General features: G+C 41.9%; 1 protein-coding gene across 3 annotated transcripts in view; it reads right to left on the reverse strand.

The window, feature by feature from the left end:
- INO80 (INO80 complex ATPase subunit) overlaps positions 1–17,031 on the reverse strand; it is a 63,766-nt gene extending 46,735 nt beyond the window's left edge. The window contains exons 1-9 of one of the 3 annotated variants that reach the window (XM_050974990.1): positions 16,079–16,472; positions 11,699–11,771; positions 9,461–9,646; positions 8,048–8,214; positions 7,884–7,951; positions 5,630–5,791; positions 3,771–3,891; positions 2,324–2,538; positions 1,270–1,323 (exon numbers count right to left, since the gene is read on the reverse strand). In XM_050974990.1, the coding sequence (XP_050830947.1) occupies positions 1,270–1,323; positions 2,324–2,538; positions 3,771–3,891; positions 5,630–5,791; positions 7,884–7,951; positions 8,048–8,214; positions 9,461–9,603 (930 nt within the window). In that variant the 5' untranslated portion in view covers positions 9,604–9,646; positions 11,699–11,771; positions 16,079–16,472. Of the gene's footprint in view, positions 1–1,269; positions 1,324–2,323; positions 2,539–3,770; positions 3,892–5,629; positions 5,792–7,883; positions 7,952–8,047; positions 8,215–9,460; positions 9,647–11,698; positions 11,772–16,078; positions 16,473–16,884 lie in introns of those variants that run through there. The other 2 variants (XM_050974989.1, XM_030240207.2) reach the window with 2 other exon arrangements.
- Between the last annotated feature and the right edge of the window lie 2,292 nt (positions 17,032–19,323).

The following is a 19,323-nucleotide window of genomic DNA, read 5'->3' on the forward strand; positions in this document are numbered from 1 at the left end:
AAAAAATTCTGAGATGGTGGAAAAGACAAAATCTAAAAACAGTTTCAGCATGACATAATACTTAAAAGACTGATCTGATGGATAGGTCCTGGAAAGGGACTCAGAAGAACAAAATTCTAGGCTTGCCTACAGCTCTTACTCACCTATTTCTTGACTTTTTTGGGCTTTTTTTTTCACTTTTCAATAAGAACATAGTTAAGAATACTGCAATAGCAGTATTGATGGAACACAATCCTGTTCACATTAATACACAGAAAAGTGAGGGCGCATTCTGCAGTTTTGCTACTATTTCATGAAGCATAAGAAAATGCATTTTTTTTTGTTCAAGTAGAAATCATTTGATCACATTGAAATAGTGATCAAAATTGCTGGGTTTTTTAGTTTGTGACGGTTTTTTCTTCCACCAAAATTTGCAGATCAACAATTCTAACATACAGATTTCAAATGATAAAATAAAATAAAGGGAAAAAAAAGTGGAACTTTAAAAAATATAAATTTTACTGGCCAAGTTTCTTAAACATAAAAACAAGTGCCATTTTCTGCATCGCTTCCGTAGAAAATGCTCCCTTTTTTGATAATGTATATTCAGAACAGGAAATTTTCTACATCACCTTGTCTCTAACAATTCTCAGTCATATGCTTTTCATCATTACCTTTTCATCATTAGCCATATAAATGAATTAGACACTTGAGCATAACCCTTGAAAAGTGCTCAGAAAGGTGTTACCCAGTACTTGTAAGCAAAGTTCTCTAGGTAGAAACAATGCCAACTCTCAGAGAAGACTCTGATGGGAAGATGGACTGCTTTTGCAATCACTTAGACTGAAAACTGCTCTATTTTGAATCACAAGTCCTCTACATATTTATCTAAATTAAAGCACTTAATATTCTGAGAGCTCCTTTGATTTCAACCAGAATGCTTAAAACCGCAAGTTTTAAGTAGTGGATGGATCGGCAACTGAAAAGTGTAGCAAAGCCACTAATATACAGTATCAAAGATTAGTAAATTTAAAATGGACCAACTAAACCTTTCAAAAGCCAGAAAGATCTCATGAAAGGAACTCAGGTTGCTTGTTTTATCTGTTGCTTACGAAACAAGACAAAACAACACAACTGAAAAATGAAAAGCCTTATACACAATTACTTGTATACAGTGCTTTCTCCTATACTGCCCTGCTAGTATAGTCAGAATTGTAAGAAACACAGAAAGGTTACAGTCGGTTTATTACATCCAATACAAAGAACAGTATGAAATTAAACACCACCTACCTTTTTGCTGTTGGTTAGGAAGAGGTTACGGGCTGAAGCTTTCTGTTTGTATGCCTGTAAGAGAGCACAATGTTTAAATGAGTTAAAGGGTAATGGCTTCACAGTATTTTAAAAAATCACTATCTAGTCTTCAGCAGATACATGTACCAACTTCAGTCATGCACTTACTGTATAATTGAGAACAGGTACTGTAAGTATCCTTCATTTTGACTGAAACAGCTTTTCATCCCTAAATTACCAAAGGCATACATAAATATATTCTAAATCCTGAAGGAAGCATGCAAAACACCTCCTTTTTCGCATTAGTTTCTTTAATTATTACTGTTGCAAAGCAGAGGTCTCCTATTCCATTTTTATCACTGAGGCAAACAATATTTTCCACTGTTTCCCAAAGATGTTAAGAATTTATGTAGATCCTATGCTCTTCACATGATCAAAATTCATCTTTTGAAAAAATATGGTCTTTCTCACTGCAAACATCCTTTGTTTGGCTTTTAAGTCCACAAAAGATTATACAGTCATGACTTGCTTTAACTTCCTAGAATTCAAAGTCTGCTAACTGTGAACTTCAAAAAGCAGGTTCTAAGGTCCACTCTGACCATCTCAGAAAACTACCAAGAGTGAACCCAGCCTTCTGTTTCAAAGGTGCCTGAAGCTTGTACTGTGTACTGTAAAGGATACCAACACTTTTCCCTAATCAGTTTCTGAGGTTAAGGTTTGAAAATACAGGTGCTGTGACTGAAACAGCCTTTTTCTGAACTCCACTGTAAACCCAGATAGTGGTTTGCTCTATACTGCCATCCTGTAGATCAGTGTGAGTACCTGCTAGAGCTTCCTGCACCTTTCATTGATAAGGGTTGAACAGCCAGGCAAAGCAATGCATGATCCTTTTAGGTACCACTGGTCATATTTCAACAACACGTTGCTTACAGATTATAGAAAAAAATCAGATCTTACTTTACTCTGTTTTTCTAAGTGTCAAGTCCCCACTAAGCTGGTTTTCTATTTCACTTTCTTGTATCATCACTGATCTACTGCCATTAACCAAGCTCACCTTTGGCAACTCCTTCTTAACAATGCTAAGCCACACTTTGCGCCGACGTGCGTTAAGTTGCTCAATAGACAAATGCTTTTTCTTGGACCCAGGTGGTGGTGTATCGTGGGAAAACTTGGCAAAAACTTTGGCCTGGTGATGGTGGCGTCGTGGTGACTCCTCTGAAGAGAGTTCTTCATCCCGTCTTCTCTTTTTCTTTACTTTTTTCAACTTGCCTGCATGGCAACAACAATCATAAAAATACATTTCTATTTTCGGGACACATTTAATCAGGCACCTTTCCTGAGTAAATTCTCCTAGTCAATTTATATGTGGAACCAACAAAAAAGCCAAACTTATCCATGTTTCCCAATTCTGGCACAATTAATTTATATTATTAGATATTTCCTCAGTACTTTATAATTGAAAGATTTTCCTGTTTAATAGAGGGGTGAAATGCAATTACTTCCACCCAGGGAAACATGCCTTGGGAGTTAAAATGTCTTGGACTTGGTGCATGTTTCTTGCTTTGCAGCAAAATTCAACTTAATGCTACATAAAGGTTAGACTTTTAAAGGTGACAACATTATCATTTGGTACAGTTAAGTCTCAAAGAAAACTTTTTAGCAAAGAGAAGACTGCATTGAAAGAGATTGGCACACTGTCATGTCATACCAGCTTTCAGAGGAAATTGATACTGGTATCAGATATTAAAAATGTTCACTGTGAGTATGTAAAATTATGGGTGCTGCAAGATTAATGGAAAAAAAACCCACCACAGTTAAAGGAACTTTCAAAAAGAATGGAAGTCAGCCTGAAACAACCCCTTTAAAACACAGCTCAAACTTAAGTACTTACACTAAGAGAGTTCACCTTATGCTGACAGCTCACAGTCTTCTCTGCTTCCTTACAGATTTACAACTACTGCCAGCCCAACCAAGAAAGGAAATTGTACTTCCTGGCAAATGTGCATCTCAGAAACTCAAGTTGTTATGTCAGAGATAGAATTCTATTCTGACATCAAACATCAACTCCGAGTTCCCTCTATTTTCCAGAAAACACTCACCCCCTGTAACTTCCTCCTGCATTTATTTCTGAATATGTAGTTTTAGTGATCAGGTACTGGATAAGCTCCTAAACTTTTCAAGGACCTATCATGTTTTCAAAATACTCTTGAGTAAATGGACCATGATATGATACAATGTATGGATTCCAAACCACTGAATAAGGTCCACAAAGAAAATCTTAAGCCACAAACTCTCCAGTCACACACCTTTTTTCCACCCTAGCTTTCTAAAAGCCAGAGGATAAAGCCCAATATTTTCTGAAGACATTTTTCTTTGCCAGAACCTGGTATTTCCCTGCAAAACCCACAAGTCTGGAGCATTTATGTTTAATCAAAGGAAACAATGTAGGAAAGAAGTTAAACCACAGCAGCCATTTAAAAGCATGAGGTTAGTGACCTTACCTTTTATTTTTTTCTCTTCTTTAAACTTCTTTTTCTTGGGCCCTAGCAGGTGGCGCTGCTGCTCATAGTAGGGGTCATAGGTAGAGAGCAGCCCTGCGCTGTAGTACTGGTACTGCTGCAACTGAAGGGGAGAGTGAGCAGGTAACAGAAACAGCCCCTCAACAAGCTCAGATCCTGAACATCAAGAAGAGATCAGGAAGCATGCAGTTCTCCATATTTTGCATTTGTTATCAACTATCAGAGTGTCTAAAGTGAAACCACTACTCCCAGGGGTGGCCTCCAAGTTCTGCACTGGGAACTGAGCCCACCTAGTTAAGTAAGAGGTGCAGTGAAGGTTGCACTTTCAAAACATACTGCTCTGTCTTTCCCGTACAGGTGCTGCCCAGCAAAACAACACTCTACATGAAGAGGTCCAATTATAGACCCAACATGTGTTTTGCCTGCATTCCCAAATTACATACATGTCCTACTTTATCATTCCAGAGGATATAAAAAGACAGGTTTAAAGAAAAGGCCTTTAAAAGATTTCCACAAGGACAAACAACTTGAACACTCAGATTGTCAAGTAAAACTATAGCTGCCACAGCATCTTTTCCTCTAAATGATGAAAAATGCCAGTATATTCCCAGCATCATTCAAATGAAGAAGTGAAAAACTCCACACAGGTTTTACACAAACAGGCAAATTAAAGGCAGTACTGCTCAGAAATTAACTAATTAAAATCTAAGCATACTTTTAAATTAATAGAAGATTTTTGAAAAGTGAGATCACAAGCATAAATACACTTTTCTGATATATGTTCCTCTCCCTCCATAACTGTGTACTGCTGATCTAACAATACACTCACTGGTTACTTTCACTGGGTATTATTTCTTATGAGTCTGGAAATAAGTATCTGTGTAAAACCTAACAAAACTATGACCAGTTTAAAAATATGGTATGTGTAGCTATGCAATATTTCAAGAAGCTAACAAAATATTGGTTCAGAGCTTCATAAGTAAACAAAAGAAAGAAGCAGAGAGAAGCAAAAACCTGTGTGGGAAAATATTTCTTCACTCTTCTGGAGAGATTCGAAAAGAATATAAAACAGGAAGACAAATTTTAACTTCAGACACATTCTCAGATAACAGGATAGCCTCCTTCATCTAAGACTTTCTGCTGCAATTCATATCAGCAGTGAACACTTCTGGAAAAGCCCTTGTAATTTGAAGAAATACATTATTAGAATCAAAGCAGCCATGGAATTTGGCTTACTGTTAAGAAAAATGCAAAAATGCAGCAGACTATTTTCGTCTAAGGGAAAGAAAGAGAATATCAAAAGAGAATCCAAAACAAAAAAAAAGAAAAGGTAAAAAGAAAGAAAAAGAGTCAAGTAAAACTTCAAATCATGACAGAAAATGATAAGGTAGTAAACTAGGCACTCCCTTTCAAGACTGTAAACATCACCTTACTATTCATCACTCCAATGATGACATAAATACACTTAATAGCAGCTACTACCCGTATTAGAATTTAACTCGCAGCACCTCCATTTTCATATACATTGCATATATATCTTCCAAATCTTGCATTTTAACACCCACTATTTCCTCTAGTGACTGGGACAGAGCACTGTGGAAACTATATATAATATGTGCCAGTACTAGTTACATACATTATTGGCAGATTCACAGCATCTCATTCTATGTATGTAATTGATTCAATAACCCTTGTCTAAAACTGCTGTTAGACAGTTACTGTCTACCAAACGATGTATTTTCCAGTTCAAAATTATGAGTTTGATAAAAACATATGAGCAGTTAAAACAATGCAGTTAAAGGAAAGAATAAAAATCAAGAAAATGTAAAAATTCTTTTTACCTCTTTATCTTTGCTATATTTACTTTGATGCAATTTCTTATACTTGTGTAATCGCAGCATATCGTGAAGTTCCTCCCTTGAAAGAGAAAATTCTTCTTCGTCCTCTCCATCCTCATCACTTGGTGAATCTGTGTCACTGGAATCATCACTCAGAAGGATACTCTAACAAGAATAAATGGGACCTAATTTAACAATCCCAAGTCCCTGTGCTAAATTGTTTATTTATGCAAAGCCTAATAAAGGGGTGTGGGTGTGGGTCTCGCCCAACCATGATTCTTAGCACTAACTAAGTGTCCGTCTAAAAAGACTCATAGAAAATAGATTTCTGTGGAGCAGACCTGTATAGCAGTGAATTCCACACAAATTTTCTGATTTGGAGGAAAGTAGCTTTCTGTTAGTTTGTGAGTTAAATAATTTTAACTCACAATTCCACTTTGTCTGTTTGTGGTCTCAGAAAAGCAGCAGTGAGAAAAGCCAGGATAACAGCAGGGGTATTTTGTGATGTGTTGTTTGCAGGTGCTTCCCTACCCCATTTGTAGTTTGTCCCGCTATTCTACCACTCCTACCTGCATCGGTTTCTGCAAGTTTGGCACTTGTTCAACCTCCTGGCAACATGTTTTTGCAAACTTGAGATGGCTACAGTACAGTGAAAATGCAAAGACAGCATAAAGCCACCATTTTGCTCTCTTCTACCATCCTCACTGAGACCTTGTACTGAGTTCAACTTAAAAACAAATTTTCAGTCCAGTTCCCAAAACTCCATTTAATACATTTTATAATGGATTAGTTTAATTTAAAATTAGTTCAGATTCTGAATGTAAACTAACTGCCAAGTCCACCACTTAACTCCATTCTCATGTGCCACATCCACATGCCTTTGGGACACCTCCAGGGACAGCGATTCCAAAACTTCCCTGGGCAGCCTGTTCTAATGCTTGACCATCCTCCCAGTGAAGAAAATTTTACTAATATACAATCTAAACCTCCTCTGGCACAACCTGAGGTCATTTCTCTTGCCCTATTGCTTGTTACTTGAGAGAGAAAACTCACCCTCACCTCACTACAATCTCCCTTCAGGGAGTATCCCCCAAACCTCCTTTTCCCCAGGATGAATACCCCCAGCTCCCTCAGCCGCTCATTCTAAGACCTGTGATCCAGAGCCTTCCCCAGCTCCATTGCCCTTCCCTGGACACACTCCAGCACCTCAATGTCTTTCTCATAGTGAGAGCCCCAAACTGGACACAGGCCTCAAGGTTTGGCATCACCAGGACATCAAGTACAGGGAGACAATCAACGGCCCTGGTCCTGCTGGCCACACTACTGATACAGGCCAGGATACCATTGGCCTTCTTGGCTACCTGGACACTGCTGGATCACGTTCAGCTGCTGTGAGCCAGCACCCCCAGGTCCTTTTCTGCTGGACAGACTTACAGCCACGCTTCCCCCAGCCTGTAGCACTACATGGGGTTGTTGTCACCCAAGTGCAGGACATTCACTATGTTGAACCTCGTGCAATCAGCCTTGGCTCATGATCCAGCCTGTCCAGATCCCTCTGAAGAGCCTTCCTGCCCTCCAGCAGATCAACACTGCCACCCAACTTGTCTGCAAGTAACTGAGGGCGCATTTGATCACTTCAGCCAGATCATTGATAAAGACAATAAGCAGGACCAGGCCCGGTACTGAGCCCTGGGGATCGCCAGTGGAGCTGGCGACCAGCTGGACGTAACTCCAGGCACCACCACTGTATGGGTCCAGCCATGCAGGCAGTTTTTCACCTGGTAAATCATGCATCCATCCAAATGTGACCAGCCACCTTGTAAAGGAAAATGCTGTGGGAGACGGTGTCAAAGGCTTTACTGAAGTCTAGACAGACATCCACAGCCCTTAATTCATCCATTAGGCAGGTCACCTTGGCACAAAATATGATCAGGTTGGTCAAGCAGGACCTGACTTTCATATACCCATGCTGGCTGAGCCTGATCCCCTGGTTATCTTGCACATTGTGTGTGATGACACTCAAGATGATCTGCTCCATAATGTTTTGCAGAGCTCCAAGGACAAGCTGACACTTCTGTAGTTCCCTAGGCCCTCCATCTAGCTTTTCTTGTAAATGGTTGTCATGTTTGCAAACTTTCAGTCAACTGGGACCTCCCTGGTTAGCCAGGACTGCTGCTAAATGACTGAGAATGGCTAGGTGGGTAACTCTACTCACAGATTATTCTACAATAGCTGCATTTCTTCCCAACATTCTTACCTTCAGCCACTTTCTGCTTTTCTTCAGTTTGGAAAAATTATACAAGCTCCCTTTTTCAGACTTTGGTTCTGTTTACAGAAAAAATAAAAAATAAAGTTCTTAAGAAATAATGCTTTTCCAGACAAACCCAAAGAAAGCAGAAATTCAACCTAATACATGCCCACCTGGCTGGAGTACTCCATTCAGGGAATGTGTGTTCAACATCCCAGAATTCCCTGCTCCAGAAGACTCTCCAAGGAAGGAGTCTGGAGGCTCTTCCTTAACTTGCATCAGGGTATCCCCAGACTGAGGCAGCAAAGGATTGTCATCCAATCCATCTTCACTTTCATCACTGCAAGAAGATCCATAATACAGTGACAATATCAGGAAAATATTCAAAAGAGAAGATGCCCATCCAGCTTTCTTACATATGGGCATTTGTCTAAAAGTTTGAGAATTGAGACTGCTTCAGATGTAATTTTACACATAAGAAATATTGCTATTAGTAATTTCCCATTAATCCTTTAGCAATAGTTAATCATGAGATCAGCCTGGCTATGTTATCAACCTGCACCTCCAGTCTTCAACTAGGTGTGCAGTTTTAGAAGCATGAACTATGCAAGTCAAGCCAAAGCACAATACTGTCATACTCACTGGAACATGTGAAAAATGTAGATATACCTTTTCTAATTCTTTCGTGAGTTTTAATACATGCTTATCAATATATCTGGCATCTGTTGCCCATTCTGTTACCAGTTCTGTAACTCTCCAATTCCAAAAGACTGATGAAATTAAATACATAATTGTTTTGGAACAGAAACACACATTGATGGCGCCTCATTGCTACAACTTACACAAATTCTGCATCTGACAAGTCTTTCCATTTTCTTTATGACTAAAGGCTGTAAGTGTCCCTGAAAATCTACTTAGAGCTTCCTCATTCTACTTTTTGCAGATAAAGAAAGTTTTGGCCTCTCAGCTACAAAAAAAGAGCTTTAAAACATTGTACTAATTCATACATGAGCTGGTAGCCCACTGTATTATCACTATGAACTGAGAGAAGCCCAGTCCAAAATCTTTCATACAATCATAGAATATCCCAAGTTGGAAGGGAGCCACAAAAATCTTTAAGTCCAACTCCTGGCCCTGCACTGGAGAGTCCCCAAGAATCACACCATGTGCCTGAGAGTGCTGTCCAAAGGCTTCTTGAACTCTTGTTAGGCTGGGGCTGTAACCCCTTCCCTGGGGAGTCTGTTCCAACGCCCAACCACCCTCTGGATAGAGAACCTTTCCTTAATATCCCTCCTAAATCTTCCCTGGCAAAATTTCATGCTATTGCCTCAGGTCCTATCAGCAGACACCAGAGAGAAGAAATCAGAAAAGCTTTGTTTCAGAACTCAAAGCTAATGCTAGATTTATTATTAAATTTAATAGTGTCGTTTAGATTTCCTCATCTCTAGGCTGAGCAATCCAAGCGACCTCTCCTCCTTTAAAGCAGAAGAGTTTCTAACAAACAAGTCACTGATAAATTCTTCATATGGCATATATGTCTGTGTTTCCTTGGCATTCCTAAGGGAAAGTAGAAAAGCTTTTGGTACCTGGATATACTCCTGTTAAAGATGGCAGACGTCTGTCGTAAGAACTGATCCAGTTGCAGAGCTTTTTCCAGGTATTGCAGATAGAGGGGTTTTGCCAGCTCTGAGCAGCTGCCATCCTCCCTGGCACCCAGCTCTGAGGCCATAGAACAAACTTCTCCTCATGCACAGGTACCTCTGAACACACAGCTGTAAAAGGAAACAATGGCCATCAGCACCACAACTCCTCTGAAAGGAGCAAACAGATCCCTGTTTGCAAAAAAGACAAAAAACCAAGACAACTCTGGGCAAAAACTGCTTTTAGGTTGCAGTTAATAGGTATAGTAAACAAACAGAAATTGCCATTCAACTTTCTACCACAGTACTACCACAGCCATAACCTAGATTCTTAGTTTTCTGGTTTATGACTCTGGGGTTGCTTTGATATGAACAAGCACTGTTTTAACCTAGTATGATAATCCAGGTGGTGACATAGAAATTCCAAGTATTATGAAGACAGTCCTCAAGCAACTAAAGTAAGCTTTTACCATTATTAAAGATAACATGCTTAACCCTGAACAAAGGGCATATATACATATAACTGATTCCAAAAAGGAAGAATTACTAAAAATATTGTTCCTCTGTTGTTTTTACCATTCAGTTCACAGCTGTAGTCTGCTGAATACTTGCAATATTTCTCCTTTACCTTATAGCAATGCTCCTTCAGCACTAAAAAAATAGCTGTTACCTGCTGGCAAACAAGCTACAAACATGTGACCAAAAACCCTTTCCTTCTAAAGCACAACTGTTATTTTATTAAAGAAAAAATAATACATAAAAGCAACTTTCAAGATACTTTTCAATATTTACAAATTTAGAATGTATTCTAGCATTATCTTTTTCCACTAGTAGAAACTGTCCAGCTGATTTTTTTTTATTTGTTCTCTGGATTTAAGATTCTTAATAAATCCAAATGCACCCTCTGGCAATATTTGCATACTACATACTCTAGAAACAAAGGTATCAAAACATTTTATTCCTCTGTCAACTGCAGTTTTCTCTTCCTTCAACTACAAAGGATGTCATAACAACTGTTACAGTAATAGCTCTGTCAACTCAAATTTTACTTTTCTTTGACTACAAAACATGCCATCACTGTAATAATAACAGTGAGAAAGGTACGTGATTTCCAAAGCCAGAGTTGTTACTTTATAAATCAAAGTACTGTCAAGATCTTAAATATTTACAAACAAAAAAATAAATAAACATCTTAAGCTTTTACTCCTGGTGAAGGACAAAAATCACATAATGGTTTAGGTTGGAAAAGCCCTTAGAGAACATCTAGTTCCAACCCCCACCATAGGTAGGGACACCTCTCAGCTAGAACAGCATGCTCAAATTAAAACCAGTCAGACTTAGATTAATTACTCTTCTGAAGGATTCTTCTGGTTTCTATCACTTCTTAAAAATACTACAAAATCTAAAGCAAACTTCTCATTAGTTTATTGAAAGACATATATTTGTTCAATTATTAAATCAGTGACGAAATTGTTTATGCTTATGTAAGTGAACATACAGATTGAGTATCCAATCTTCAAGCTGTTCTCTCTTCTCATATACAGATCCAAAACCTACCATCTAATCTTCTCTAAGTCTTTTATCCTCCAAAATTATAGAACAAATTCAGAACTTCAAAGTTACAATAAACTACGTTAAGTGATCCTCAGCTTAAGACTAATGGCTGTGCTTGAACAAGAGGAAACTGTATTATTTCTTAATAAATACTGGGTCTTTAGTTAACGTCCTTACCCACAGAGGATAAACAATAACACACCAGAATTCATTAGACAAGGTAACAGCTCTGTGATAAAAATTATTTTTAGACTGAAGCTTCCTATATTTTAGATCTTTGCATACCTGACAGCAGTTGAATGACTGACCTCTGTCACCAAATCGTCATTTCCAGCAGAACTTAGCAACAAGCTAAGTTGAAAGCTTTCCCTATGATAAGGGAAGTAAGATGCACATTTTCCAAGCAACTTTCATCTACATATGTCATAGTGCTTAAGAGGCATTTGAAACCAAACCAACCAAACAAAACAACTTAAATCAAGAACTGTCTTCCAAGAGAGAGGAAGACACAAAATGAACCACAAAATCATTCAGGTTGGGAAAGACCTCTAGGATCATCAAGTCCAGCTGCTAATCCAACACTGCCAAGTCCACAACTAAACCATGTCCCCAAGTACCACATCCACACACCTTTAAAATACCTCCAGGGACAGTGACTCAACGTCTTGCCTGGGCAGCCTGTTCCAATGCTTGACAACCCTTTCTGTGAAGAAATTAAGTAAAAGGGTTAAAAAATGAGACAAAACATGAAACTTGTGCCTCTAATGGAAGAGATCATTCATGAAGTGGTAGAAAAGAACACCTTGAAGGTGAAAGGGGTTTTCCTTTCCTCATGTAATATATGTAACTTTTATTAATGATCAAGAGTGAAAATCTCTCCCTAGTATCATAGCAAAACATGTATGACGATTCCTTTTCCCATTCCATTTCAAAATGTATCCATCAACAAGGGCATGTATTATACTAACACAGTTGACTCAAAAAACCATGGCATCTTTCACCTGTCAGCTCTTTGCAGAAAAACATGTTCCCAAAATTCAACCTTGCATTTCCACATTTAATGAAGTCCTCCTTGACCTGACACAGCACAACTCCTCTGCATTTCACCCGTATAAAAGACACGCTTTTGCTAGTCTTCCTATTTTAATTACTCCAAAAGACTCCTGTACATACAACATTAATTACTCTTGTTCTCAAAACGTTACTAGTCTGCATCCTGCCTACCAAATAAAGAAATAAGCTCAGGAGAGCTTAACAATATCCTTAAAAGATATTTACAATGCCCAAAAGAAATTTAGTAAGTTTTACACAAGCATACTGAATAGTGAATAACTCAGACATTTAATTCAGCCTTTCATTTATTTATATGCTGACAGCCACAGAGTGCTTCTCTGCTCATCAAAGTAATGATACAGAAGGCTAAGTGACAGATAATTCATTCTCTATCCTTTCATTTCCAGTATAGGCTTTAACAAAGATTTCCAATAGCAAAACCTGATTGAACACTGAAGTGAGAGAAGATAGGAACAGAGGCACACAGCCTGATCCACTACAGTACATAACTGTGTATGACATCACCAACATACTGCTTCAGTGGATTTACATGGTGATGAAATTCATTCCACCTTTCTTTGACATTTTTGAAACAAATCTATCCTTTTGTCTACTCAGTTTAAGGACAAAACACAAATTTTCAAAAAGATTACATTACTGATGGTAACGTTTAGGTAAATATCCTATGTTACAGGAGTAAAATGAGTTGAAGCTGCAGAGTAATCCTTGTGCCATCATGAATTTCTTACTGATATATACCAACTTCAAGTTAACTTTCAGTATCAAATTCAATAGCTATTTCCTTTCTCACTTTGTCTTCCCTAAAGTTCTAACAGTTTAGAAAAACAGAATTTGGAAATAAATAGCTTCTGCACTGCCAGGCTGGCACTTTGAATCTTCTAACACACTTAATCAGAAGTTCACACTGAAGCCATTTAATTGTATCATATGGACCACTAAATTATTAAAAGTACAGGTAAAATACCAACAGGAATGTAATAACTTCATGCAAATAACTTTCATAGTAATTGTATTTTTTTAGGATCTAAGTTCAGCTCTGAAAGAGCCTTCCTTATCCTGTTTTAAATCCCACTGCTTAGTTCAATGTTAATGTAGGTGTGGGGTTTCTTCCCTCACTCCTGTTTTTTCAAGTCTGCCCATTTATAGCATCCAGTCAGTAAGCAAATACCCTGCACTGGAGAAGAATCCTCCAAGGACATCTTCTGAGAGCAGCTAGGTTTTATAACAAGGTTTCTAAATTTTATGCCCACTGACCTGCACCAACCTAACAGCACAACCATGGTCTCCTAAAACAGCTTAGCTTTAAAAGTAGATTCTCCCAATTTAAGCAAATATCCACTGCATATTTCTGAATGGAAGTGCAGTAGGCTTTTCCTGCTGGTACCAAACAGGAACCCCATAAGTGCTAAGTGCAAAGTCTGGCTCATGTGCCAAGCAGCAAGCTGGATGGGGTTTGCTTTGCAGAGCTGTTTGAAGCAATACTTTTCCATCCATGAGTTTGTGTTTTTTCCCTTCAGCTGCTGCCACCTCTACACCTCAGATAAGGCAAAGAAGATTAGTTTTTCTGCTCTTTAGGACTAACATCAACTGTCATAGCAAATAATGGTAACAACTCCACTCCCAGCTGAGGGCACATACACAAACACAAGCTGCCATGCAAGTAAAAGGTACTGGACTGTAGCTAATGCACAGTACCTCTTCTTAGCAAGGCAAATCAGGGAGGTAAAAGTAATTCAGTCTCCCCAGCCACACACTAAGTGCATGGATATGAAGTGTGACCAGTTGGCAGGTGAGCACCCATACTTGTTCCAGTATTTCAGCCCACAGAAGCAGCCTCTTCTCTTTTTTCCATCCCATCACTGCAAACACACTGACAAAACATCCATGTGGACAAAATCCTGAAATCACAGAAAGTATGTATTCCTCATTTATTTAGAGCATGGAAGGCTTTATCTATATAAGGATTATAACTGGTCAAAAAAACATAGTCTTCTATGCCACCTTACTTGCCTTGCAATTTTAGCAGCTTTCTGGGGTTCTCCCAAACATGTTTTATTTTTTTGTGCTTTCCAATTTGTCACCAACTTACTAAGACAGATTTTCCAAACTTATGCAAATCCCTAAATACTTTTTCTTCTTGAAGAATATACAGGTCTTATTGGAGGAGCGGAATAGTTAATCCTGCAAGATGCTCCAGTAGTAAGATCTTCAGAATAAATGCTGACACAAATATATCCAAACAGAAGATTCACCAAGTCAAGGTCTGTGTGGAAAACATAGACTAGCACAGTAACAGCAGCTAGGCATATTTTTGTCAGGCTTCTTTAAATGTGTATAACCTCCAATAGAAAAAATTGTAGTGGTATAAAAAACCTGAAGAACTGTTTTGTTTGAAGAATTACATGATCTCCTTTCCCCACTCATTTTAGCTTGCTTCGGTAAATGCATAGTTATACTAACAATTTCCCAGAGCTATAGACCACATTTTAAAGCAAAACATAATTCCCATATGGTTTTTTTTTATTGCAGCATTTTAAATATAACTGGGATATATAAGACACTATGGCTTTTCAAAAAGCAAATACGAAATTTCATATGAACTGAAAGCCTACCTAACCTCATGCTGAACAAATAAAATTAATGTATATACAACTAAACTCTGAGTTCACACCATTTGAGTCTGAAATTAAAAAAAGACATTTTAATTGCTTTTCTGAGTAATGAAATCTAGGTAATCTAGATGCTTTACTTTGCTGTTCTGCTTTTTTGGTAAGGTTTCATACTGGTTTCCAAGGAATGAGACAGCATTTCAGTGATCTGTGTTCCACCTTTTAATCACTTTTAAATACAGAGAAGAGTCAGCAGGGCATTGCCTCTGGATTTTCCAATTCCCAAAAAAACCCAGTTACAGAGAGGGCCTAATTTATTATTTAAAAGAAAAACTATACAGCAGTGTATCAGAAGTGTATATGTAGCAAACAGCAGAATACCCTCAAACACACTGAACACAAAAGTAGGCGTGTCAGAGCTCTGCTTCCGAGTTTAAATTAGCAGAAAAACAAACCTATTTAATTATTCAATTAGAGTAACTCTTGCCCCAAGAGACTTAATAGTATTAATGGAGGCCTCTGACAATGCATTTATAGTCTCTGCTCTACACAGCAGCACCAACAGTTACCCTCACACTTTGCCATTCTGTGCACACAAAATAACAACTGCATGGATATTTTCAGTTTTGTTTGGTTTTTACTCCCTCCACCCCAGACCACAAAAAGGGAACTATGTCCAAAAAAAGCTCTAAAAGCACTTGCCATCTAAACCAATGTAGTGTGTAGTCTAGTCTGTCAAAGAGCATGCTTATTACAGAATTTACAGCTTATTATGTTATACCCAAATGGAACAAAACTTGCTCATTTGAACCATCTAGAATTGGGAGGCAGTATTTTCAGCAACTTCAACAATATACATGTGAGAATATACAAGAGAAGAATTACAGGCAATATCCTTTAGCCCTGGAAAAAGGTTGAAGCCACAGTTCTATTTCTTTTACTTTTCCCTCACTATCTTACCAACCCCTCAGTGTCAGGGCACTCTTATACATACACACTAACAAGTGACAACAAAAATAAATCGCTTGTTAAGAACTGTGTTGGTCACATACACACAGGGCTTATCAGATGTACTGTACAAATCCATGCAGATTTGTTTGTAAGAAAGGAAACTAAAATCCGAATTATACACATTTCACTATAAACTAACTTGACTTGAACCATTTTCTTCACGCAAAGGCGAAAATAAACTAAAGTTTATTATTATCTGCAACACCACAGTGGGAGAAATCATCCACAGAAGACAGGCAAAAGCGTTAAGAACGTATAACGCTAAATCATGAACAGAAATTGTACTGAGTCACACAGAGAAATTGCACCAGGCTACCTGTTTGCAGTCAAACAGGAGCGGACTTTACAGCGCAGCTTTAGGGAAGTGCACATTCACCAGCGCGAACACAACGCTGAAATACGTTTCGGGGCACCGGGGAGACACTTTACATCAACAACGCCACGAGTCTGGCAGGCGGCCCCTTCCTGCAGGTGCCGGTGGCTATTCCGGGAGCGCTGGGGCAGCCCGGGCCCCCGCCCCGCCGGGCTCTGCGGGCACCTCCGCGCCACGCGGCCTCACGCACTGGGGCGGCCCGACTGGGCCGCGGGGCGGAGGCCGCGCTCTGACGGCACCGGGGAATGAGTGGGGAGGCGAGCGCGTTCCCGCAGGCGCGCCCCCGCAGGCGGCGGCGGCGGGCACGCGCTCCCGCCGGTGACGCGGCGCTCCCGTCCCGGCCGCGCCGCCGCCCTCGCCGCGCGCGCCCCCCCTCCGCCCCGCACCCCCCGCCCGCACCCGCGCACGCGCCACCGTCCGCACGTGCGCCGGCAGGTGCGCGGCGGCGCCCCCGTCCCCCCTCCCCCCGCCGAGCCCCCCCTACGCCTGGCGGGGCCCGGCCGCCGCTCTAGACGGGGGCTGGGGGGGGGGGAGACGGGGAGAACGGCGGCTCCACGACCGCCGGTACCGCGGGGCGCATCCGGCGGGCAGGGCGGGGAAGGGGCCTGTCTCTTTAAGAAGAGGCCCGGCTGCTGCGGCCGCCGGTCGGCGCGGGGGGTGAAGCCGCGGCCTGCCCAGCCGGCGCCCCCACTGCCGCCTCCAGTAGCCCCGGCCCGGCGTGCCCTTGCGCAGTGGCCGCGGTGGCTCACCTGGGTACCGGGCCCGGCGGCGACGCGGCGGCGGCGGCGGGGGGCTGGGGGTGTCTCCCGGGCTCTCTCCCCCGCTTGCTCCACCCGGCCTCTCGCCCCGCGTTGCCGGGGCTGGCGTTGCCTGTCTCCTGCCGCGGGGCGCTCCCGGCTCCTGCCTCGCCAAGATGGCGCCCGCGCTGGTGCTGAGGAGGAGGCGGCGGCTGCGGGCGCTGGGACGGCGGCGGCGGCCACTTTCGCTCACTGAGAGGAGAGGAGCAGGGACACGGGGAGCCATGGCGGGGGGGAGGAGAGGCGCCATGCCCAGGCCTGATCAATCGAACCCCGCATGCCTCCCCGCCGCCCCGGCCCCGCGCTTGGGCTCCGCCGCCCCCCTTGCGCCGCCGTGGCCGTCGCACGGACCCCAGGCTTGCACCGCGGGGCTCGGCCCCGCAGGGACCCCGCGGGGGGCTCTTCCTCATCGATGCGCTCCTGCGGCCGATTGGTAGGGTCTGACAGTGACGGAAATTGCCGAAGGGACTCGGCCAGACGGCCGGGTGAGCCAGCGAGTCTCGCGCGAGGCTGGGCGGGGTCTCGCGATGCTGCCGCGGGGAGGCGGGTGCGTCCCGGAAGTGACGCGCACTCGCCCTTGAGGCGCCGCGGGGGGCGTCGGGTTGGCCCGGGCGTACTCGGGGCTCGGGGGCCGCTCGCTCCCGGGCCCGGGCAGGCGGGGGGCCCGGGCAGGCGGGGAGCCCGTGCCGGGCCTTTGTGCGTGTCGCGGAGGCCGCCCTCGACAGCTAGGCAGCTTGTGCTGGCCTGATAGCCCCCGCAGATGACGAGAGCGGTGAGGGGCTGGCGGCGCTGGAACCGGGGCGCTGCCGGGGTTAACACGTGGGGGCATCTGGTGGGGCTGCGTGCGTTCTACCTCTTTCGCTTCGTCATGCGCTATGAGTTGCATTAGAGGAGCTCTGGAGGAAATAGGCCTGAAGGTTAATTGCGAAGATGCTTTGCACCGTAAACAGTTTGGCCATCAGCTGTTCAGCACCGCTGCCTCCCAGAACCCATTAACCAGTACACTTAAAGCAAATCCTTAAGTGGATGATTAATCCATATCACCTACTGCATAGTGATAAAAATCTGTATTTCATGACTAAGGTTTGCTACTCCAGCGCTCAGTGGGTATCCGTGTCCCGGTTTTGGCTGGGTGGAATTAATTCCTCAGTAGCTGGGACAGTACTGAGTTTTGCATGCAGCATAAACTGGTGTTTTGAATTTTACTAAATCGTGTTTAAGTCAAGGACTTGTTGTGTCTTCTCCTCTACCACTGAGAAGGAAATCTTGGGAGCGTGCAGAGCCAGGACAGCTCGCCTGAACTGACCAGAGGGATATTCCATACCCCAAGACCTCATGCCCAGTATAACTGAGGGCAGCTACTTGGAAATGAGGCCAATCTGGATTCAGGAAGGGAATCTGGCATTAGTCAGTGTAGGACGAGCAATTGCAGTGCCCATCACTTGTTTTTCTTTCCTTTTTTATCATTTTTATTAGTTACTGTCTTTTTTTTTTTTCCAATTATTAAACTGTTCTTATCTGAAACTTATGAGTTTTTCTTTTGATTCTCTGCCCCATTCCACTGGGGCATGGTGGGAGGGAGCAGCTTCATGGTGCTTAGTTGCCACCTGGGCTTAAACCACCACACACAGTTGCTAGGATATACAAATAAGACCATTGCTACTGCTCCAGTAAAACTTCACTAGAGTTGTCCTTAACTAGTGATGCTAATTGCACCCCTAAGTACAGCTGGGAATTTCATTGCTCAGGAGGTGTGCATGATTTGGTAACATCTTAGTACCACATGAGCTCAGACAAACAGAGCTGGCACTGAGCAGCATCACTGTGCCTGATGGACTTAAAAAAAAAAAAAAGCCTTTCTTCTTCTTGAAGAAAACAGTAATTTTTAATCTTGTGCATCAGTGAGTGATGATGCCATTCCAATACATTTATTTTTTCATGCCGTTCACAAAAGAGAACCAAAGGGAAAGCAGTGCTTATATTTACCCAAGAAAGTTCTGCTACTTGAATCATTATAGTGGCACAGATGAAACTGGACTGTGAAGTCCCTCTCTGGAAATCCTTATTCCATGATAATGCCATTCCAGTCACAGATCAAGTCCTTGGAAGAGGCTGAGAAAGCAGCTCAGTCGCTTATCAAGAAGGATAGCCTCAGCAATTACTTTGTATCCTCTAAAGACATTCCATATTATATCCCAGACTGGATGCCTTCATCTCTCAGTTCCTCTTCCCTCCTTCCTTCCCTTACCTGATATATCACTATTTTCTGTCTGGTAATAGGACTGCATGGACCCAAATGATTTTGGTTGTGGAAATACAACATAAGTGCTCTTGATCTGTCTCTGACAGAAGAGCCTGCATGTTCCAGGCTGTACCCCACTAATCCCTGAT

This window comes from Serinus canaria, chromosome 5, assembly GCF_022539315.1.
Source record: "Serinus canaria isolate serCan28SL12 chromosome 5, serCan2020, whole genome shotgun sequence".
NCBI lineage: Eukaryota > Metazoa > Chordata > Aves > Passeriformes > Fringillidae > Serinus > Serinus canaria.